Source organism: Talpa occidentalis, unplaced genomic scaffold (assembly GCF_014898055.3).
Source record: "Talpa occidentalis isolate TD23 unplaced genomic scaffold, MPIMG_talOcc4v2.1 talOcc4.2, whole genome shotgun sequence".
Classification (NCBI taxonomy): Eukaryota; Metazoa; Chordata; class Mammalia; order Eulipotyphla; family Talpidae; genus Talpa; species Talpa occidentalis.
Genome location: NW_023602073.1, coordinates 128,912,506 through 128,937,905, shown reverse-complemented (window position 1 = coordinate 128,937,905; position 25,400 = coordinate 128,912,506). Strand labels below are relative to the sequence as shown.

General features: G+C 34.4%; 1 protein-coding gene across 11 annotated transcripts in view; it reads right to left on the bottom strand.

Moving 5' to 3' along the window:
- Positions 1-25,400, bottom strand: part of EYA4 (EYA transcriptional coactivator and phosphatase 4) — a 241,808-nt gene that overhangs the window by 156,097 nt on the left and 60,311 nt on the right. The window contains exon 1 of one of the 11 annotated variants that reach the window (XM_054697852.1): positions 14,763-14,825. The exons of the other annotated variants lie outside the window; for them this stretch is intronic. Coding sequence (XP_054553827.1) covers positions 14,763-14,780 — 18 coding nt within the window. The 5' untranslated portion in view covers positions 14,781-14,825. Of the gene's footprint in view, positions 1-14,762; positions 14,826-25,400 lie in introns of those variants that run through there. 11 annotated transcript variants of the gene reach the window in all.

The following is a 25,400-nucleotide window of genomic DNA, read 5'->3' as shown; positions in this document are numbered from 1 at the left end:
GTACCTATAAAAACGAGTAAACAAGCAATCAACGTCTCCAGCCCTTCTATAATTAGTTAAAAGGGAAAAGCAAAGGCCTAGATGTACAAAGACACATTACTGAACTACTGCTATAGTGTCTTTTGTCTTTTTATTTATTTATTTATTATTTATTTGTTTGTTTTTAAAAGATTTATTTATTTATTTATACAAGCACTGGGTACAGTCAGAAGCGCGGGAGGGTGAGAGAATCCATGGGGAACAGAACAGGCAGAGTGACGAAATACACTACGGAGGGAAGCAGCAGGCAAGGCAGGGGAGGTCTGCACGTCGGGGACCCTTGCCGGCGGCCGGGGATCGAACCGGCGCTGCAGAGGCTGTGGGCAGCTTTGCAGCACAGCGCTCAACCGCCGCGCCACCAGGGGAGGCCCCCTTGTCTTTTTTTTAAAAGATTTATTTATTTATGCATACAAGAACTGGCGTACAGGCCAGAGGTGTGGGGGTGAGAGGATTCACCAGAGACAGAGCGGGGAACACAACAGGCAGACTAACTGAAATACACTGCTGAGGGGAGCAGCGAGCGAGACAGGAGAGGTCTTCCTCACCATGTGGGTTTCCCTCTGGTCGGCCAGGGATGGAACTCATGCTGCAGAGGCTGCGGATTGCTTCATAGTGTGGTGCTTAACCCCTTGTGCCACCAGGGAGACCCCCTTTGTCTTTTTTTTTAAGTGATCTGAATAAATGAACATCCTTGAACAAAAAGTACAGAAAAGCCTCCACTAGGTTATTAGGCAGATCTAAGAATAACTTTCCTTTCTATAGTAGAATAAAGAATTCTCCCTGTGTTCTCCTGAACACAGTGTGTCATAGCAAAGTGATATAAAATGGACAATTAAAACTTCAAGTACATTCTTACTCTTTTATCTAGCTACACAATTTTATCTATTGGCTAGAACTGTATGTACCTCAATTGCAGACTAGGTTTTGAAATGTCGTCAATGAAAGCAAATTCTCAAAGTAAAATGGATCATAAAGTATTCTTTATATTAGTATTAATAAAACTTATGCTAGTTCTCATCAAGACCTTCCAGGTACATATTAGAGTCTTAATGAAATGAACTTTAATAAAACAGACTATTTATTTTATAAAGAATTTGGTGCAGGTCACCAGGTTTTTTTCCCCCTTGGTAAGAGTGATCAAATAAGTAGATTGGCAAATGCACACCATGTAGGAAAACTACTGAAACACAATACAACTTCTAGTGTGCTAAAATGTTCAGCCTTGGTGACACATGCCAACTAGACCCATGGTAGTGGAAAATATATTCAGGCGTCATCTGTAAATCACAATTCCTAAAACAATTTCCAGAAAATACTCAAAAGAATCCTTCTCTGAAAGTCTTATTAAGACTACCAACCTGCAAGCAAACAGATCATGTTGAAAGAAATATTTCATTCTGGACTGAACTGTTTTAAATCTCTGGTTATAAAACACCAAACATTTGAATCTCTTTTCTTAGACATAAGCGGTATGAGGTAATAGCTACATGAATTAAGTCCCTATGTAACTTGGAGGCATACTATGGACAATTTAGGCTTGCAGAACTACAATAAAAACATAGACACTTTGATTTTAGCATATGCATCTGTTAATTTAAATGTCTGTAATATTATAGTTGAAAGCTATTAAGCAAGGCAAAAAATATCCTTCCCAAAGATTAACTCACTATCACTTGAGTGAAAACAAAGTGGGTTGGAGAACTATACAGAGGCTCAAAGTTTCTCCTGCTCTGTCTTTTTAATCACATTAAGTGGGCAAGATGGAGAGATAGCTCAGTGCAATGGAATTTTACCAATTAAAAAGAAAGTCTTCCTTAGTGTGTGTGTGTGTGTGTGTGTGTGTGTATAAATATACATAGCCCACTTGTAAAGTTCTTAATCAAAAAGGAATTTTCTCAGAAGGCAATATAATTCCATTATCTGAAAATCTGTTGTTTTTTGTTTTAGTGTAATAACACTCAAAATGTATGGTACAAGCTAATCAGATTATAGAACGCAATATTATTGCTCAGTACAATTATCATGTTATTCACATTCCTTTTTCTATATTTTTACCAATATTCTAATATATAAAGACAAGTGTTCTCCCTATCCTAGTGGCTTTAAAATAAAGGGGGAAAAAAGAATCACAAGGAATTATTTGGTATTAACATTGCTACACCCAAAATAGTGAGCCAGTAGTCTGTTTTCACACAAAATTCTCAAGAAATGTTTAAAAAGTAAATTAGAAAAAGGTTCAATTTCTTGTATAAAACAAACATTGAAGGCCTATAACTAAGAAGTAATAATGTCTTAGTCAATTTAGTAGACTATAATTTACCGATTTTACCTATAAGTTAGAACAAGCCAATATACAGTATAGGAGTATAATGTTATCATCTATTTCAATTTCCTTTCTGATCTTAAATTCCCTTTGTAAAGGCAAATTCTAACAGAGTTATCTAGCCTCTTTTGAAACATTTCCACGGATGGAAATTGCATTACCTCTTAAGGCAGCTCTCTCTAATATCTGATAGATTAAATTGTTAACAAGTTCTCATCTCTGCTGTTCTCATTTATCAAGTATTCATTAAGAAAATACTATGTACCAGGTACTGGGCCAGGGTTTCAGTATGCTCTGTGCCTTCTAAAAGTAAAGTATAGTGGGAAATATAAATAACCACAGACAATGACTGCATAATTACACATTTTGGTCACACATATTGATAAGTTATATGCAGGAAAGCAAAAACTGCTTGACACACAGTGAGTCTAAAATAACAGAACATTGATTGAATCCTTGGAGATGTGCTGAAAGACTACAACAAAAAAGGGAGAAACAAGTTTGACTGGGGGTTATGGGAAGGTGTGTCAGAAGTGCCATTTGAGCTAAGATCCAAAGGATGACTAGGAGCATGCCTGAAGAAGATCCAGGAGAGGCAGCAGGAAGTGCATTATGAAGTCCTGAAGTATGAAAAATCATGGCACTTTCCAACTCCTAAAACAATATTGTTAGTACTATAGCAGAATGAATATTTGGGGAGTGGGCAGGGGTAAACTGAAAAAAAGTTAGAGAAGTAGCAGAGGCCTTATTAAGGATATTATATTTCAGTCCAAATGAATAGGAATCTTCCAAAGAGCTTTAATCAGGGAAGAGAAGATGATCAGATTTTCTTTTTAAAGACCATTTAATCTTTTTTCCTGCTAACTTGGTCTTCTCTTTATTTTTATGGCTACAAGAGAATGTTTCATTCCTCATTTTTTTTAAAATGACCATTCTCCATATAGGCAAACAAGAGAAAGAGAAGCTATAGGACCTGAACAAATATGGCCAGTGTCTCAGGAAAGGTTGCTCTTTGGTGGCCATGTGGGTGCTAACACTCCTGGGGTGTTGTTGAGACCCTACTGAATTATGCTTCAGTCTTCAGATCTAGTCGCTGCCTTGTCAGCATGGGGGTAAACTTGATTGGAAGACAGTACCCATCTTGGGAGACTGGTAACAAAACTACAGACCACCATGAAAGAGCAAAACAGCGCACTTGGAGTTGAATACCAAAGTGTGACAGCAATAATTATTTTTAGCCATTAAAGGTAAGATTTTCCAAAGACTACAAATTTTTGGTTATAAGATGAATAAGTACTGGGGATCTAATATACAGCATGGTCACTATAGTGAACAATACAGTATTATATGAGAATTGCTGAGAGAGTAAATCTTAAATGTCCTCAGAACAACAAAAGAATTATAATTATGTGAGGTGATGGATGTATGAACTAATCTTATTGTGGCATCACTTTGTAATATATATTGCATATGTGTATTAAATCATAACACTTAACATCTTAAGTTTACAAGACTTCATATATCAATTACATCTCCACAAAACTGAAGGAAAATTACATTTTCATACTTAAATTAGGAATTAACCCAGAGTATTTTGTAAAAGCACTTGACAACTTCAAAATACTTTAAAAACGGCTTCAACTGAAAATTGATGTGTACATTGAAACAGCACAGATATGGAATTCAAATCTGAAAGTATTAATCAATAATCCTCTCTCTAGCTTCTGAAATAAGAATCAAGCCAGCTTCTAGGATGATCACATTGCGAAGACTCAGCAAGGCTGTATAAAAAGCAGTGTTGCAGTAAAGTAGGTCCTTTCTTAGAAATGGAACAGACAAAGCCTTTCATTTATTATTCATGGTGCCTTGTGCCCATGTCAACTCCTGATTAATAATTAAAATTAATCTCATTACAGAAGATTTCATTACAGGATAATTTAATTAAATGATGAATTGGCTCCCAGATGTTACCTTCTGTGCCATCTTTTAAATAATGCTGATGATGACACAGGGATTCGCTAGGTATCAGTCAGGACTTAAGAAGGTTAATTATTTACAGGTTTCTGCCATTCTACAGATAAAAAATGATATTGATCACACTTATGCATTCTCCTTCTCCAAAGTCACATTTTCTGAAGATTTTTTATATTTTCACAAAGTTTTTAAATTCTAATGGAAATTAGATCACAGACTGCCAGTCATAAAAATATGTATCCCTTCGGTGAAAATATTAATTCACCTATTCATTTTTTAAGATAAGTATACAAAGGGGTTTCATTATTAACAATCTGAAATTTCAACCTAAAAATAACAGTGGAGAGGAATGTATTAGTCAAACTTTTGCACTTCTGGTACAAATAAAAAAGAGTTTAGTTATGCAAAATAATCAAACAGCATGAGGAATGAGACTTCTCAATGCCAATTGATGTCTTTATATAAACTAACCAGTAAAAAGATTCTTACAAAGTCAATGTATTTTTGTTCTGCATGAACCAACATAAATCCCAATTTAAGTGTTTCAGTTACCACCTACTTCACTGCTATAAACATACAGCTCTCATCACATTTTGCACAAGATGCATGTCCTGGTAAAGCAACATAAGAAAAAGATAAATCCACTATACAAAACTTTTAGAGAGGGAAAACATTTATTATTTATTTACTTGGGGAAACCTTGGCTTCTTTGACACCACTTATAGACAAAATCTAGGCCATTCCAAAAGTTATCAAACAGGAAATTTTTATTTATTCTACTTGGTTCATTTTAATAATTCTAACTACTTTCCAAAACTAAATATTAAACTCTCAGTTCAAGACTATAGTTTTAATTTTGTCATTTCTATTAGCAGAAGGAATATTTTTCTTAAATGGTATTTATAAAATCAACTTACAAAATGTGACATAATCTTTTCATTGAAAAATTGCTTTAGTAGTGATTTTAAAAAACTGGCTAGAGTTAACTGAGGCGGCGATTTATAATTACTGAGCAATCAATTGTTTTGTCAAAGCTTTCACACACTATGTTAATTGGCTTATCAGCAACATAAATAATAGAATTAAAGCATCTCAGGGGTAGAGAATATCTTAGAAGAATATATCTTAAAAGAATATATCTAGTCTATATACTCTTTCAGTTGTATGAATCCCACAAACATTAACTAGAAGACACTTATATCTCAGGCAGGGCAACACTATTTGCTAGGCATCCTGTTTCACTAGCAGTCAGCTGGTACGATTACAAAGTTTTTATATCTGTTTTTCCTGAATCATTGGCGGCTTTAACTCTTTTCTCCCTTTTCGCTTTTGCCACCTACACAATTTTCATTGAAAGGTAAGTGCCCAACTCTGTCTAAGCAATCCACCTTCCACAAGAGTTCTCACCCATTCTGGGGTACTTTCTGCAAAATCATGTCTCTAGTCCTTTAGAGTTGATCCCATACCACCTGCCTTTCAGAACTGCTTGACATCACGTCATGATGTACTTTCACAAAGAATCCTTATTAGTGTTTATATGCTTTAAAGCACACAAGAATGTGAATTGGTGCTTTGATCAATTTACATTCAAGTATATATGCTGCACTAAAGTGGCAATTCTCAAGCAAATAAGACACATACGATTTGCAGGAAAACATTAGACCTTCAGAGAAATATCAAGCATTTAATTCTATCAATTTGAACTGATAGGGACAGTTTTACAAGAAGACATTATGATGGCAGATGCGATATAAAATCAGTCATAACACTGTGTTCACAAAAATAATAGTCAACTGAAACTGAATATTTCTGAACTTTTTCTTAATGATGCTTGTAACTTATTCCTGCATCACTTAATATTTTCTAATAGTTACTCATAGGTGTGGGCTATCAACTGGGAATGGACTTGCTAGCACATTCTATGACTCTTAGAGTAGTTATTATTTATATTAGGAAAATAAATATGGGGAAAATAGGCTCAGAAAAGTTCAAAGGCGTTGAAAAGCTTGGATATTACAAAAACAGACCTAATCATCAAAATCACTATGTATTACAATTAATCGTCACCTCATTGAAGCTTAAGGAAGATACGCTTGAGGCAAATAAAGAGAAATTTGACCTTACCAAATGGGCGATCAAAGTGAAGAATCATGTTACTCTAAGAATTAGAAGACGATAACATTTAAAAAGTGTTTTTTTAAAGACATGGAAAAATTAACAAAATCTACTTCAAAACAGACTGAATAGAGAAATGTCTTTGCTTTCAAGCAACCCCCTATTTGTTCAACGAATTGTTTCCAAGTTTTTGAAGCTGATGTCTGATGGGATTTTTATAAACATCCAGTGTTTTTGTAAATCAGATGTTTACCTGTAATGATTTAGTGTTTTTTTCAAGCCTGTAGATTTATCAAAATAATTTATCTTCAAGATCTTAAAATTAATCATTGGATATTGAGGAATGAGAGAGAGAAAAAATTCAAAAAAACCTTAAAACTGGTGCTTAAAGGTATTAAAAATAAGCATTAATTTAAAAAGGTATTAAAATCAGAGAAAAGTGGGATTCCATATTCATCATGGTAAATTGAGAGCAATTTGAGACTCACAAGAGATAAAAAGCAGGCTAAAGCACTGGTTTTCCTCAGTGGTGAGGATGCACTAGGAGATTTATGTTTTTCTATTGACTTAGAGAAATATCAATTTTTCTAGATGCAAACTTAAAATGCAGATAAGTGAAAATTTGGAATTGTGGTATCTAAAAGGACAGACCATAAAACTATCATAAAAATCATTCTGCACAAGCTAATCCACTTTGATCACATGGATCACACAGATACAGATGTAAACAATAGTAATTTTGATACTAATAAAGTGGTGATGGCCTTTCAATTCTCGTTCCCACTGTCACTCTGTCTATAAAGTGCTTTTTCCCACTTTATCATCATTGTATGTTGTTCACAAGATCTTATCAGTCCTCTCTTTTTGGAAACACATTCATCTTCCTGTATAACTTCCACTCTTACCTGCTTAAACATACTGAGTTAATCACCTGCCCCTTTTATGAACAGACTCCTGGTAGCCACAATGGACAAGTTATCTGTGAGCTAACCTGGCATCCTGGAAATAGGCAACCTGGCTTTCAGAGATCAGACTGCCACTGTTAAAATAATTATTGAAACACATTCTGTAAGTTTCCAGGCAGGGGCGGAAATAACAAAACTTGAAAGGAGGCACTGGCTTTAATTAATTTGAAACATTGGCTTATATTCTGATATAATTTTTCTTTTAAAATTATTACTATTAATATCCATATTCAAGGATGATTATGAAATCATTCATTCAAATATTTGCTGAGGACCTAATAGGTGCCACGATAGGGATCAGAGAAAAAACTTGGTGTTTTTCTTTTAACTTTCACAAGGACTCTATTTATCAATACTTAATAATTTTATACATTTATTTCACATAAAGAATCACAAAACCAAAATACTAACTACAACAATACATACTGCATAAAGAATAAATTCTTTTAAAAACCAAAGACACTTGAAAATAGAAAGTTGATAAATCTGTTATAATTCTCTCATGAATAAAAACACAACAGAATTTTAAAATCTTCAAAGATTTAAAATTCTTTCCTTCCTTCCTTCAAAATTACCGACAATGAAAGCTATTATAAATAAAACTTCTAATTATAGCCACTGTTAAAAATTATTTGGAGGAACAGAATATGTGTAAATTGCTGTCATATAAAGAGATACACTGTATAGGAATTAATGTACATTTCTAAGTTTAAGATTTTTAGTTGCATTTTAAATATGAAGTTACAGAAAGATTATTTTGACAACAGTGAATATTTTATATGCATTTACATATATAGGAACTGGTATCCAATTTTCATCTTGTTCTGAAAACCTGAAGGATTGATGTTTAAAACAAGAAAAAAAAAATCAATTATACTTGAACGTGTTCAACTGTAGGTAGAAATTATTTTAAAAATTAATCCAGGATGAGTTTTAATCCAAAAAATTTCTTTATTATCTGTGAATTAAGAGTGGCCAGCAGATATCTAGATAGTACATCATCGTGCTTCTTATTCAGGTTCTGTATTAAGAATCTGTCTTGGTTCTACCTGTTTCCAATGAATGATTTATAATCTAACAGGAAACCATAAGTATTTGTAAGATTACAGAAATAAATGAGATAATTCCTTTATTATTTTTGTTTACATGACACATAAAACCTAGTTACTGGAAAACAAAATTTTGTAAGGATTGGCCTTTGATACATTCATTTCTATTCCTCTTCTTTCTCTCTTCATCCCCATCATAAACACACACACACACACACACACACACACATACACACAGAATAACCCTTGCTTCCATTAGAACTATCATGTCAGCAATTAGATTATCACATATTAAAAAAATACATTTATACTGAGTCTTTGGTGATACTAATAGTTATTATTAGTGACACTAATATTATGTACTTCAGTAAGAGTAAAAGCATTGTTTTGGATTTTATAATTGTTCTCATTAACTAAAGTTCACACAATTTTGCAGCCTCAAATTCAGACTGAAGTGTCATTTCATCTTATAAAAATTTTTGTAAGGACCGGTAGCAGGACCTTTTTTCTTTTGTTGAAATTCAAACTCAGAAACCTATGAAACACTCTGCAGCCCAGAGTCTCAGAGCTCTTCTTGGAGTCACTTTAATTCTTAATGTCTTAATTACTTGCACCTATTAAATAATTGAAACTCTCTAACAAACAAAAGATGAGATGGCTGTCTTTCTATTTGACCAAAATAATGGCATGAACTTATGCTAAAAAGAGAAAATCAAGAATTGGGTTGGTTTTGGTATATACACTAATGAGTAGCAAAATTTAAAACTATATTATTGATCATAGACTTTTGGTCCTTGCACACCACAATTTCACACATACTCAAATGTGGATGCTATATTTATATAAATATATAGAATAGATATGAAAGCTGCCCTCTGAAATCAATAATACTTATACTCAAAGTCATAGGCCCTTCAAGACAGTAGATTACTTGAGATCATTTTGTCATATCTTGCCAATAGCAGGTATATGCAGTAAAACATAGAAAGTGTAAAATGTTTTTTAAATTTTATCCTTTTATGCTGCCAACAATAAGGTTATATATGCTGGTTTCATTCAGTATTTGCAAGGTATACTACTCCTAAGTTTTTTTTACATGTCTATTTACAAGATTTATTGACAATTATGGTATGATATAATTGTTACTATGTAGTCTTATCACATGTGTCCAAAACGGAACCCACACAACTTTAGAATCAGCTCACTTACAAATGATATTCCTCTCTGCTCAGTGGGAAACGAGGCTCAACTGTCATGAAACACAACAGTATAAACATTTTAAAAAGGGAACTGTAAATATTTACTAAATAAAATAATGAATAATAATTAGCTTCAGATTCACTCATGCAATGCACTTTCTTCTAAGCAGCCTATACTCCAAGTATTTTAAGTTTGTTATTCTCTATGTATAATCATATGTAATCTTCTTCCTATCTTATATATATTTTACATCATTCTTCCTAGTTGTACAATGTATGCTTTCTCCTCTCAGGTGTAGTCCTGTAGAATTCCCACCACCAATTCACCTGTACACCATCACCATAGTCCCTTGTGCTCTTCCCTCCCCTGCTTTGATCCTTCTTCCTCTCCCCCTGCTCTGAAGAATGTCTCTGATTTATGTAATCATATCTAATCTTGTAGGAAATTATGTTTCTTAGAGAAAAGCAATCTTGTAACTCTGCATAGAGTACAGACATAAAAGTAAAGACTATGATGTTAATCATGAATACTCACGTATGAAAAATAAAGGAGTACAGATTTTTATATCATGATTACACAATTTTATTTTCCTGTAGTGTTCTTGGTTTATTTAGTGTGCTATACAATATTATTATGCCTTCTTTCATGCTCAGAAGTGTTTCAGTCCGAATAATAAATTGCATGGTCATTCAATCTAGATAAGTGGTGTTTGCCCTTTTATTTGTTCTCAATAATGGTTCCCCTAGTGTAGTCTCAACTTTGAATCAAAATTCTTCAACACATTCAATCACTGATATGTTGCATGTGGCTCACAATTCATAGCAATGATGAATACATTATGAAAATATGAAGTGATAAAGCTATAACATTTTTTAATATGGTAGGTATATTTAGGCAGCAAATAGAAAAGTGGAAATGGAGGCAAAAGTCATCAACCAGGGCCTCTCTGGTGGCGAAAGGAGTTAAGACGCAACCTAAGTAGCCATCTGCAGCCTCTGCAGCATGAGTTCGATCCCCAGCCAGGGAGCTACCAACATGGAGCAGCAGGTCTTTCTTGTCTCACCTACTGCTCCTCTCAGCACTGTATTTCAGTAGATCTGCCTGTTCTGTTCCCCTAGTTCTTGTATGCATAAATAAATCTTTTTAAAAAAGTCATCCATCAACTGGCCTTAATATTTAGAATTCAAATCTGAGCATCCCAGGCCTAAATCATGCTAAAGGTAAGATGGGGTCACACCTAGGAGCACTTACTAAAATAAAAAGCCAGTATGGGGTTTGCCTGCCTCCCTCAAACCCAGTTTCATCTCATTGTGAAAGGATGCTGAAAGCAAAAGTCAAATATTTTGCTGAAATCTTACCATTCATAAGAAAATTAGCCTGCTTAACAAATTCCAAAACACATTAAAAGAAACCCAGATACCAAAACACTACCAATGAGATCAACCAATTTGAACATGGATTTTTCCTCATGTTATATTCTCCATATAAAATTAGTTTTATGAAAGTTAGTTTAGAATTTTCAAATTGATAAAGTTCCTTTCCTGCCTCTCTCAAAAATAATATGTTTGTAAAGAACAATTGACAGAAATTTTAAAAGAACAGGAGATATAAATATCACAAATTTAAAATACTGAAAAGAAAATTGAAATAATTTTTAATTATTTTAAATAAATGTACACTGCAGAGCAACTAGTAGATTCCACCATATATGTAACAAGGAATGCAGCAGGAATTATAAATATCTGCTACAGAGATACACAGATAAAAATAAGATACAGATCATAAAGAATACTTAAAGATAGGAAAATTAAGAATTTTCATAAAGTTATAAATTCCTTAGATCAATAGTTTACCATACAGGCAGGATATGCCTAAATCCAACATCATAAAACTACAAATAACAAGATTAAGTATCAAAGTAACTGGAGACAAAGGACAGATTACCAACAAAGGAACAATCATTAAACTGATAGGATTTTTTATCAGCAACAATAGATGTCTTTTTTTTTTTTTTTTAAAGATTCATTTATTTATTTATACAAGAACCAGGATACAAGCCAGATTCGCCGGAGGGTAAGAGGATTCACCAGAGCTAGAGCGGGGAATAGAACAGGCAGACTGATGAAATACACTGCTGAGGGGAGCAGCAGGCACGACAGGAGAGGTCTGCCGCACCACTTGGGACCCTCACTGGCCAGCCGGGATCAAACCCGCTCTGTAGAGGCTACGGACAGCTTCACAGTGCGGCGCTCAACCGCCTTTGCCACCAGGGGAGGCCCTAGATGTCATTCTTTTATTCAAAATATGTATTATTTACTGTGTTCCATGGAAGAAGACAATGGCATAACATCTTTAAAGTGTGAGAAGATAAATCTTAATTTATAATTTTACCTCACGAAAGTATTATTGAATAATGAAATTACGCTAAAACCACTCTCAGGCCATCACTGAATTGTTTCTTTATAATTTCTACATACTCCATACACAGAAAAATGATCCATAAAGATGCAACAGCATAAAAGAGGAAAGAAGGATAAAACGGTAAATTTAACTGTTTCTGTAAAATTATAACTAGTCATATTGCATTTTTAAAAATATAAACCCAAAAATTTAATCACTATTAACAATGAGACTTATTTATTTATAACAATGCTTAGGTAAATGCATATTAGTTGAAACTTTTAAAATGTATAATAATGTATGTATATTTAAAAAGTAAAAGTGATCCTTTTGAAAGAGCAGCTTTCAAATTAACAGAGAAAAGACAACTGAGATATAGAAATCTCTAAGAATCCAATTGAAAACAGGAAGAGAGAGAAAGGCAAAACAAAAAAGATGAAAATAGAAAACTAAAATAAGATAATATAAATAAATATGATTACACTTGCAAACACAAAAAGGTAAACAATAACTTCTTATACAAAGATATGAATTATCAGAATTATTTAAAAATAAAGAAGTGAAGTTTATTCTACTTGGAAGAGATACCTTAAAACAAAACTACGGTCAGGTGTGAACCAGGAATATAACCCCTAACCACTATACTAATGCTATCTATTAATTACATTCTTCAGTAGCTCTTTCAGTATTTATTTATTCCTAACAAGTCTCTTGGACTTGGTACTCTAAAAAAGTCTTTTTATTAAAAATAATAATAAATGGTTTTTTGTTAAAAAAAAAAAAAGTCAATGGCTACATTCCTCAAGTCCACATGATGGGCTTCCCCACGCTTTATGAGCTATTTCTATTACTTCCAAGAATGCTTAAAACATCAATGTCTGGCAAACGCCAGAGGGCCTTTCTAAGTGATACACAAAAGAAAGCAACTATTACAGAAATATTATCAATAGCCTTATGATCAACTACCCCTAGACTGAAGGATTTCCCCCAACCCTAACCCCATTCTGTCATGTTCCCACATTCTCTTCTTTCCTATATAATCTCCTTTTACTTGCCTCTCAAGGAGGCAGCTTTTTCTGAGTACTGGCTCTGCTGTCCTCAGGACATGTCTCCACTCACTAATTGAATTCTTCCTTTGTGGAAACAATCTCATGGTTCAGATTTTGGCTCTTTGAGAGCAAGAATACAACCTGGTTTGGTCAGTAACAAATTCATGCAAAACAATTATTTTTAAAATAAGAATATAGGGATGGAAAGAGGAATAATCAACAAATGCTAACCAAAAGTAAGCTAATAGAGCTATATTGATTTGAAAAAAATAGGTTTAAATAAAGGATTAACATGGGTAAAATAAAAGCTCTGTCTAGTTACAAAAGGCAATATTCACCAAGAAGATATAATAAGTATGAACTTGCATGCTCCAGCAGCAAACCTCAAAATACACAAATTAAAAACTGACAGACTTACGATGCAAAAACAATGCGCAAAGTTAAAAGAAGAAATTTAGTAATCTGGTTTCATGGGACTGAGTATATCAAAATTCTGACTGTTGGGGGCCTCTCTGGTGGCGCAAGGGGTTAAGCACCACACTATAAAGCAATCCGCAGCCTCTGCAGCACGAGTTCGATCCCCGGCCGGCCAGGGAGCAACCCACATGGTGCAGCAGACCTCTCCTGAGTCACCCACTGCTCCCCTCAGCAGTGTACTTCAGTCAATCTGCCTGTTCTATTCCCCACTCTGTTTCTGGTGAATCCTCTCGCCCTCCCACTCAACTCTGGCCTGTACCCCAGCTCTTGTATGCATAAATAAATAAATCTTTAAAAAAAAAAATTCTGACTGTTGAAGCTAAGCACACAGGCACCACCTCTGCTTGAGTCTAGTCCTGACATTATCAGCCTCTTAAAAGAAATCACACTATGTGGATGATCTCAAAGATTTAAGCAAATTCCCAAGGATAAAAAACTTCATTCCTCCCCAAGTGCTATGAAGAAAGGCTTTCTAGGGTCTAAAAGTGGTAGGGAGGTGAGAGAGGGAAAGAGAAAATAGGGACTATTATTTACTGGACCCCAGTAGCATGGACAGATGGCAAACTTTTGAGCTGTCTATGGTAAGAGTGAAAAATACTATAAATGAGGCCTCCTGTTCCTAGATTCACAGCTTGGACACAACTCCACAGATTAATTAGAGTTTTAGAAAAATATTATTTATGCTCAGATGATAACATTAATCAACTTCATTTTAATATATATACTTATTTTTATATTTATGTTCAAAGTTATCAAATTATCTAAAATAGAACATCTAACAACATTTACCAAAAATGCTTCACTCCCCAGAAAAATCTGCTCTAGCACACATTTACCTCAAACAATACCCATGTCAAAACCTATTTAAGTAGTTGATTACAGAACTGTATAGCCAAGGTTGTAGACTTAAGACCATACGATTTTTACCTTAGGCCTATAATCACACGTCATAAAAGAATACATAAAAATATAAGGGGACAAATAAATACTATTAATATTCATTTATATGTTCATCTACATACCTTATGATATTTAAAGAAATCTATCTCAATCTTCACAACTACTAACTATTTGCTGAGAAAGTAGTAAAGCTGTCAGGTTTTTGAAGGAATTCAGGAGTTTACTGAAGTGAGAATTAGAAAGCTCTTTGACAGGGACACAAACCACGTACCCACTGACACGGTGACATCAGCTGAAAGGCGTTCCTTGTACCATGCCAAGGTTCGCAGGGTGCCCTGTGGGAAAGCAGAAGTGATTTCTGGGGTGTGTGCTGCATAGTCTCACAGCTTGCTCCAGTTAGTCAGACCGCCTTGCTGACACCTCAAAAAACACTCTGTTCCTGTTGATTTTATAGCTCCCCCTTTTAGAAATTACCACACTGTTGCTGATACAATATTCGAATATGAATTTCTGGTAGGAGACACAAACATCTTTTCAAATAACACAAGTCCTTGCAGTGAAAAAAGAAAAACGTTTTCAAAATGAAGCAAAATAAGAATAAATGTACTTCCTGATCATGAAGGTAGAATACATTTCCCACCATAATTCAATCCTGCAAACTTCCTGTTGGTGTGGAGACATAGTTTAAATCTTCACTTCAATTTAAATACCAAACAATTTGCTTCGGTCACCCTAATCACTTTGGAAGCTAACATTAATTTTCTTTGTTCTGTTCCATCAGTGGCATTTGTCTACCAATTCATCTTCTTTTATGACTTTTGAGGTAACTTTCAGTAGGTAGCCTGAGTTTATTATCTGACAATCAAATCTCAACAATAGAATTTTCCTGTTTTCTCAATAATACAACACAAAATTATTTAATGCGATTTTCTCAATTAAAAATGCAGTTTGCATGTGATATGTGATAAAGAAACATTCCTCCGTAAGGCTAAAGTCTTCATAAAATGAGTGAAAAAGTTTCAGCCTTCTCAGAAAACACTTAGCTTTTACACGTGATGGGTTTCCAAAAGCACTGGGAAAATATTCTATAAAAAAAACAGACTTTGTGGTTGCTGTCCTGAATATCTGCGGCCTCCCCTGACTATACAGCTGTGCAGGCCACATGTGATTTAGTGGCCTAAAAAGTGAAATTCTGTGCTGCTTCCGTCATCACAATCTTTACTGTCCTGGGCTCCATTAACCAAGCTCCAAGACCCTGGCTTCCTTCCATGTGGGTGGATTTCCCCTCGGTTTAAACTTGTCCCTTTCACTGTGGGGAGCAGGGGTGAAGAAAAGTTGGATAAAATGTTCCTTTAAAGTTGGGTTAAAAAAATCAGCCACCACCCAAAATTATACACTCATATAGATGAGTAGGGGAAACACAGGGACTCCTGATGTTGGTTCACAACAGACCCCAATTTCCACTAGAAATTTCAATTAGTGTGGGGTTCCCATCACTGACTACTAAAAGGAGAGATCTATATATCGCTTCATGTTACCATATAAAACATGTCATGGACTAAAAATGTTCCATCAGTTAAGGATGATGAAGAAAGTAAAATCAAAATCAAAACTAATCACTCACAACATTAACTTTTGATTAATACGATTGCAATATTATTGCTATGGTAAGTGAATCTGAGTTGAAAACTGTGGTTACAGAAACTTAAATATTTTCGTGCAGAAAGCACGTTATATCAGTGTGTCAGAAGATCAGCAGTGCTTTATTACCATGTGGGAGAATTAATACATTCAATAAGGTAGAAAATGAAAATAAACATTTATTTGTATTTTCACACAATTTACAACAAAATAATGAACTTTTTGTTGTTCACACTAAGGAAAGAAGCCATGCCTGGGTAAAATAAAAATAAATATATTTACTTGGAGATGTTCCTAATATATTATATTTCTATAAATTAAAATTTATCATAGGTATCATTTAAGAACATATCTGAGCAATCAATCTAAAAATTTAAATCAAGTAAGTGCAAATTAATTGTAGAAACTGGAAATATGAAAATAAAGTTTGCAGAAGTTCACAAGTTTTATAAATAATATACAAGTTTTATATAGAAACATATAGTAACACATTGGCACTTACATATGATGTTCCCATCTATTTTTTCTCTGAGTATAATGGTAAATTGACAGTGCTTAAGTTTTCTTTCCAATGTTTGAAGTACAACTCAAAAATCATAAGTAATTTGTATCAGATGATATAGTTTAGCCATATATACATTTTTATGTTTTTTATAAACACACATGCCCTCAATCAATAGTTTTACTGGAGACTAACATAGAACCTACAACTTTTTACATATTAAAGTAAGGTTTATTCAATATAGAAGTGGTTTTCAAAAATGCAGCTGCATATTAGGATTTAACCACTTTCAGTTCCATAAGGAGTATTTTGAAAAGATGAAAAGTTAGCATCTAACCAATGTCAAGTCACAATCTCCCTTAGAAAAATAAGATGTTTAAAAGATCCTCATTGAAAGGGAGAAATAATTCCTACATGTCCTCTAACACAGCTTCCCTGTAGTTGCTTTAAACACAATAATAAAATGAATTAAAAAGTTCCTAATATTCAATAATTTATTTTGCAATTTTGAATATGGCTAAACATTAGATATATAAAACAAAATTTTGTTATGATTTGTGATGCTTCATGGTTTTTGTGTTGTTGTTTTATGGTTTTTTTTTTCTTTCAGATTTTTTTCACATTTTTCCCTAGGACCCCTCCAAATATATTTCAGTCACTGAAGTTTCAAATCAGTACAAATACTGTTAACCAATTACAGAGTTATATCTAAGTTCATAGGTATGCAGAAAAGTACCACCAAATATTTGGTTATAATTTGCCATGTAAGTTATATGCTACGTTTTTGTTTTAAAATGGTGTTTGATGGTTTATTCCATCAAAGAAGAAATAAATTAAAATTCTAGCCAAATTAATACCCTAGCACACTATATCAAATTATATGTTAAACAATAATGTATTGGAGGTGGAGAATAGCAGTTATACATTACAATAACATATTGCTAGAAGATAAATGAATGATTCAGAACTATATATATCTATATTTTTATATATGAAGTCATACACACAAACACACACACATATGTAGTGAAGTTAAATTTTCAAGCCAGAGTAAGACAATTTTATAGTTGAGAAATAACAAAGCACTGAGTTCTGTTCACCAATAAATATTCTGCTAGGGAAAAAGTCTCTTCCCTCTGGAAGTAGAAATTATTGAAGGACATATAAGTCAGGAATTATCAAAACACAACACAGTATTTTCACAGAGGCTTTCCACTTCAAATTGTCAAATAAATAAAATGTCCCTCCTCGCTTTCCAGGTTGTGACCTGTGACCCGAGACTAAAGATGTGAACAGATGCCCCCTCAGCCCATCTTCATAAAACCTAACACTAAAGGAAGATTCTCTGTTTAGAACCTGCTAATTATTAGCAAACCATAGAGGCTTTTCAGATTTCTTTTTTTTCTACTTCCTGACAAGGCCCCAGAACCTCCTCCCTGATCCTTCTTCATTGCACAGGAAATTGTCCCTAGCCAAGGCGAAGCTCTCTCCCTGAGGTCCATACATTACCTTGGGGTCTAAAGGTGGAGTCTTTTTCCACAGGCTAACCTCACTTGGCTTCCCTGTGTTAGAGAACTTAAGAATGACTGATTTCAAACCAGAAAAAGAGATCTGGTTTCACAGTAAGCAGGCATGTTAGTACATTACCTTATTGTGGTAAATGGTTTTTTGGTCTTCTATTGAAGGAAAAACAACAGCATCATGAGGTTAAGAGCAACTAATGAAAACCACTCTTAAGTATTTTGGAGCTGTACTACCTTAAACAGAATAGTAAACAAAGGTTTGTTTGAAAATGTCTAGAGGGCTTAAAAATAGAGATTTTAATGGAAAAAATTACAGTTTCCTACCATCTTTGCAAGTGTGTGTGTATATGTATATATGAAGATATAACTTTCCAATAAGTAAAAATATGAATATATTAAGAGAGTATTTATTATTGAAGTTTCATTGCCTAGTTTGTTAAGCTCTCTCTACTGTTTCAAGATTTTGGTCTGTCTAAAATTACTGCTTTTCTAAATAGCCAAACCACCATTACCAGACTCTACTTAAACTCTGATAATGGAAATTTGTTCATGGAAAAAAGGTAGTATTCTCCATTAAATCGCAGTTTAGATATTTTTGATTTACATAGTTTGTGATTTTTTTCATAGTCTATAAAAGAATATTATATTGTTGTGATAAAGCAGAATAGCATATTTTAGCATAATTATGAAAGGAGTCTATTTTGTCAGAGAATTTTTTTTTAAGGATTTGGTTATTTATGCGTACAAGAGCTGGGGCACAGCCAGAGATGCGGGAAGGCGAGAGTATCCACCAGAGGCAGAGTGGGGAGCAGAATAGGCAGACTAACTGAAATACACTGCTGAGGGGAGCAGCAGGCAAGACGGGAGAGGTCTGCTGTGCCATGTGGGTCAGCTCCATGGCTGGGGATTGAACTCGTGCTGCAGAGAGCTTCATAGTGCTGCATCTTAACACTTTGCGCCACCAGGGAGGCCCCTGTCTGAGAATTTCATAACAAAATGATACTTAAATGTCCTCAAACAAAACACTTAAAGTGCTTTGTTTATGTGGTTTTTGTTGTTGTTTTAAATGGTGAAAATAGTTTTCCAAAGGATAGAATGGCTAGCAGTTAGAGAAAATCATATTTATAATTATGATCTTGCATTATCTGATTCAATATAAATTAAGAAAATCTCAAAGCATCTCTGACTAAAAATTCTTTTAAAAGTATATATGAAAAAAGAAACTTCTCTGAAGAGGAAATGCAAATGGCCAACAGACATATGAAAAAATGTTCAACATCACTTGTAATCAGGGAAATGCAAATCAAAACTACCATGAGATACCATCTCACACCAGTGAGAATGGCACATATTAAAAAAACTAGCAACAACAAATGTTGGCGAGGATGTGGAGAAAAAGGAACTCTTGTGCACTGTTGGTGGGAGTGCAAACTGGTCCAACCACTATGGAGAGCTGTGTGGAGATTTCTGGACCTACTAAACATAGAGCTTCCATATGATCCAGCAATTCCACTCCTAGGTATTTACCCAAAGGACACAGAAACATCAATTCCAAAGAGCACCTGCACTCCTATGTTTATAGCAGCACTGTTTACAATAGCTAAGCTTTGGAAACAACCCAAATGCCCAAAAATAGATGACTGGATCAAGAAGATGTGGTACATATATACCATGGAATATTACTCAGCATTCAAAAAAGATAAACACATGCAATTTGCAGCAACATGGATGGCACTGGAAGGGATCATGCTCAGCGAAATAAGCCAAAAAGAAAAAGAAAAATACCGGATGGTCTCACTCATAGCAGGAATCTAGAAAACTTAAATAAGGGACCAGGAAAATGAATATAAGAAAGTGAAAATCAAAATCAACAAAAAAACTATGAACCAGAGACACTTTTTGGGGGGTGGGGGGCGGGAGGGGAAGGATTGGGGTCAGAATGGGGCGTTTGCAATTGTATGGGGGAATATAAAAATAAAATTTAATATTTAAAAAAAAAAAAAAAAAGTATATATGAAACTTACGTTAAATATGTTAATAGATATATTAAAATTTATATTACAAAACTATAAAACTAGAAGCAAGAATGCTTTAGAGTAATTTTTAAATTATACTAAAATTTTTGAATTTGGAATGAGATGTTCTGGATTCAACCTCTGCCTTTTCCATTTATTAGATACGTGAATTGTAAGAGATGCTTAACTCCTCTGATGCTAGTTAAATCACCTGACAAAACAGGGATAACACATAGCCTATATCACTGTGAGAAGTGAATTAGAAGTCTAGCACCTACTTGTACACAACTTTGAATAGTTTTTCAGGTTTTCAATTCCCTAAGGTGAAATAATGATGATTATATAAATGTATCTACTTGATAAAATAGTCATGAATAAATGAGATCATTTATATAAAGTACTTAGACTGATGCTTGGTACATAATAAGGGTTTAATAACTACCATCACTTGTACTGTTGTCATTATACATAAACATAAAACAACAACGTCCTGAAAGGAAAGCACTCAGGCAGTCTTTAGAGTCAGTCAGAGCTGGATTAGAGAATGCGAGATTGGTTTTAAGTCTTGAAATACCTCCAGACCATTGCCCTTAATGGCACTGGATCAGAAGCCTACCTGTTATTACGGTAGTAGATTCCCAATTAAGATGAGTCAGCTCTAAAAGGGAGATGTTTCCTTTCAAACTGCCAAATCCCAGGAAGACTTTTTTCAACAGATGGGGTGTTCTGCTGAAGTTTTTAAAAGACACAAGGCTGAACTTCATCTCTGGACTAAAAGGAAATCTAAGTGTAGTAATGTTTAACTTCATTGATTTAGTTCTTTATGAGGCCACAAAAAAAAAAAAAAATGTCATGATCTATTAAAAACACTCCAGCCTCTGGGAGTTAGGACGGATGCTGGAATTCTTTCAAGCCATGGAAGAAATGATTCAGGATACAGAGACGTGCTAGGAGACTCCTAATGAAACTCGCTTCGCCTCACATTCATCACGTGCTGGATCCTGGAACGGCTTTTGCTCTGTCCCAGATGGTAGCTTAAATACATTTCAAACCGTTGTTGGTTTATATAGCACATGACGGAAGATCATTTAAACACAATGTCCCAACTGTATATTTGTTTGGATTATAACACTTACTGTGTGTGCAATAAATGCTCTACTACAAAAATAACAAAAATTGTTTTTCTTGTACATAAATCTTTCCCTGCTTTGCAGAGATTGGAAAGCAGGAATAAATATATGTGAAACTTGTTTAGGTTTTTACAGAGGATCTCTGTCAAGTTCAGTTCTTTTATGATTTAAACTTATGTGTGTTTTAAATAAGGCATATTTTATCCCCTATATTTGATTTATAAAAAAGAACTCCTTAAACAACAGCTTTATTTATTGTATCATCCTTTTTTGATGAAATGTTAGTATATAACACCATAAAGTAACAGTTTTTTTAAAGTCAAATGTTATAAAATAGGGCCTCCCCGGTGGTGCAGCGAGTGGTTGAGCGCTGGGTTGCGAAGCTGCCAGCAGCCTCTGCAGTGCCGGTTCGATCCCCGGCTGCTCCCTGGCCACCGGAGGAAGGTCCTGCATGGCGCGCAGACCTCTCCTGCCGCCCGCTGCTCCCTCAGCAGTGTACTTTGGTCCTTCTGCCTGCTCTGCTCCCCGCTCTGGCTCTGGTGAATTCTCTCACCCTCCCGCACTTCTGACTGTACCCAGTGCTTGTATAATAAATAAATAAACAAACAAACAAATAAATAAATAAAATCTTAAAAAAAAGTTATAAAATAACCTGCAACAAACCAGAGATTCTAAAGATGCTCATTTGCAATACAGTAAATATACTAAATAACTGAAAGATACAAATCTGTCTTTCATATTAAGATTCCATTTTTAATAAATGCCCCCCCCCACACAAATAAACTAAGTTACTCAGAAACTTTGGGAGAATAAAAAGAGTATTTTTCCCCTTGAAGAATATACTTTTCACCTGGGCGGAGGGGTCAGGGTGGGAGGGGAGAGGCTGATCATATTAAAGCTGTGTGGGAATGGAAGTACAAGGCACAGATTACAGTACTGGCTCTACCAGTTACTGGTTACAGCAAACCCCTCCTCTAGCAGAATCCTGCTTCCTTTCCATACAAAATAAGGAGCTCTGTCTATAGTTCCCTTCAACTCCATGTGCTTAATCATGATTGATGTCTTTTTGTGTTCTAGTCCACAAGAATAGAGGCTCTGGAGCCTACCTGTTCAGCTCTAACCTCAACACTGCCATTCACTTGGACAAGAATCTTCCCCAAGCCATTTAGCCTCTCTTTGTCCTAGTATCCTGGCTTTTGTTGTTCATAAAAGTAATCATGCAATATAAATGCACTGTTAATCTGGCAGATAAAAGAACTTAGAAACATCATGGAATTTTTCAACATCATCTACTAAGTAAAGTTAGGTATTTGTCCCAATGTTAACTGAAATTACATCAGGCTGAAATTATATCTAGAAGAATAAATATATACATACAAAATAATATTTATAAGCACATACAAATCCACTTTTACTCCAGTGCTGCGAATTATGGTAGAAATGAACATACATATATCCTCTTCATGTTTATTTACATATTTTGTAAACAACCTATGTGTAACCTATGTGAAATTTTGAATAGTTATGAGGCCATCTAACTTAGCTGAAAAAGATAGACCTGGTTTCTAAACAGATCTATTTATGCCATTTATTTTACCAAATCACTGGTCTTGAACAGGACACTCAACTTCCTCAACAGACTCACCTGAAGCATAAATACTGACAGAACAATAAGTACATGTTGAATTACTCAAAAAATTGAGGAGAAAATATGTTAAAGAACCTGCACAAGACTGGCTCATTGCAAGTGCTCAGTAAATGGTAACAATTATCTTTTTGGCAAAGTTCTTATGTTTAACTCCTCATGGCAGTTGTCTGCAGGTGAGGTTGTCAAGTCTCAGCTAGTAATGTAATATATGCTTTCTCATTCAACTTCAATAAAAGACAAATATAAGCCTGCAACTTATAGTAAAATTAATACTCAAACATAAGCAAACAAACAAACAAAAAACCCTACAGACTTGGAGTCAGCAAATAAAAACTTGTTTAGTAAATCTGTCTTTTCACCTGTTATTGCAAAATAAAGTTTTATTGGAACACAGCCACATTCAACTGTTTACATATTAGTTATAGTTGATCCCACCAAACAACTGCAGCATGAAGTAGCTGCAGTGAAGATGATATGCCCTCAAGCCAGAAACATTGACTAACTGGCCTTTTACAGGAAAAGTCTGCAAACCCCTGGATTAAGCTAAAAGATATAAATCTTTTATCTATGACAGGTATAGCAGTTTAATACTTCTTGACTACAGAAAACTTTTAAAAAAGTTTTCAAACTTTTCAAAAAGGTTTTCACTGAGTAAATATAAATTTATAAATTTACTGTCGTCATAGATGACAGTGCTTTCATCTCAAAAAAATTTAAGATCTTAGTTTTTTTAAATCTGATACTTGGGATTTATTCTAAACAAGTAGAGAGTAATTTGTGTAAACATACATTTGTGTGTAGTGTGTCCATATTTTCTCAAAAGTTTAAATTACACTGCAGAAGCTAATAAAGCTAAAAACTAATAATAACTCATCTTCGTAATAACACATTTGCTCCAAATGTCAATGTTTCTGGCTGAATAAATTTCAATTCCCTCAATTATCAAAGAATTAATTAATTCACTGTAAAAAGTGTGATTAATTTTGTTGCATGTGAATAGCTATTCTAGACTCCAAAAATCATCAATGCACTATAGCACCACTATCACAGGCACTAAGATCTTTTCATCCATGCCCCATTCTCAAAAAATCTTATCCTTTGGAGACCTGGCACTTTCAGTCCAGTCTCCCTAACAGCAAACACCCCACTGTAACAAAATACCATAGGTTTGCTAGAGAATCTCTGTTAAATGCATATCTAATTATATTATTGTTTAAACTCTTTTATTGGTTCCCCACAGTTCACACAACAAAAATCAAAACTCCTTCATTGGGCATCAAGGCCTTTCAAAATCTGGCCTCTGGGTCATCTGCAAAGACACCAATTTGTACATGTTGTCCTCAATTCCTGGAATACCCTCCCCCCCTTCTGCCAGCTAAGTCTCAATAGCTCCCCTCCAAGCAGTTAACCCCATGCTTCCTGTCTTCATCATCTCTTTTGTATTTCCAGTGTTCCTTGTACTCACAACTCAATGAATGTCTTACCCAGCAGACTGTGAGCTCTTTCAGAGCAAGGGACATGACACATCCATCTTTCTATTTCTGAAGTCCAGATCGTTCCCTTATCCAAAGAGCAGACTGACCAAAACTCTGCTGTATGAATGAATGTATCAGTGATAAACAACACAATAAATCAAGAGTAACACAGTGGACAAGAACTAGAGTTCTGAAGGCAGGTCGACATTCCAGCTCCACTATCTACTGATTCTCATAACATACAAGGTATTAGACATCCCAAAATTCAACTGTCCGCATATACAAAGCAAAGAAAAAAGGACCATCCTCTTTATATTGCTGTATGAAGATTTTAACGAGTAACACACATAGAATAGTTAGCAGTATGCCTGATATGCAGGGTTTGATAAATAACATCATCATGTATAGGACTATTTCTATTCACATGTGTACTTTGTATTAGGATATCGCATTTGTTACCCCAAAACACACAAAAAATAAAAAGAATCCCAAAGGCATTCAAGAATCTACTAAAATCTTAATAATTATAAAAGTCACATTGGTGCACCAAAGGAAAATTTGGAAATTCAGAATACACACAAAGGAAAAAACTCAGTTGTCTCAGCCAAAGACAACGGGGGTTAGCATTTACATCATGTGTTATTAATACAATAATATAATGCTTAAAAGATAAACATTCATTCATCATGTTTCTTTTAAGGAATATATTTTAAGGGGTTTTTCTAATGAATAGTTCACATATTTAAAGTTTCTTATCAAGATGATTTAATAGACTTTTATGGTTGCAATACTTACATGTTCCAGAACCCTCACACACAGCATAAACACAAACACACACATCCTATTCATCAGCATGACTCGCATGGATATGCCAGTCTCATTATAGTCAAAAGGGTATAAAATATGAAACACATGGTATGAAAAGTCAAAACCCAGCTAGGAGTGGGCCTTCAGCAAGATGAAGTTTCTCAGAAT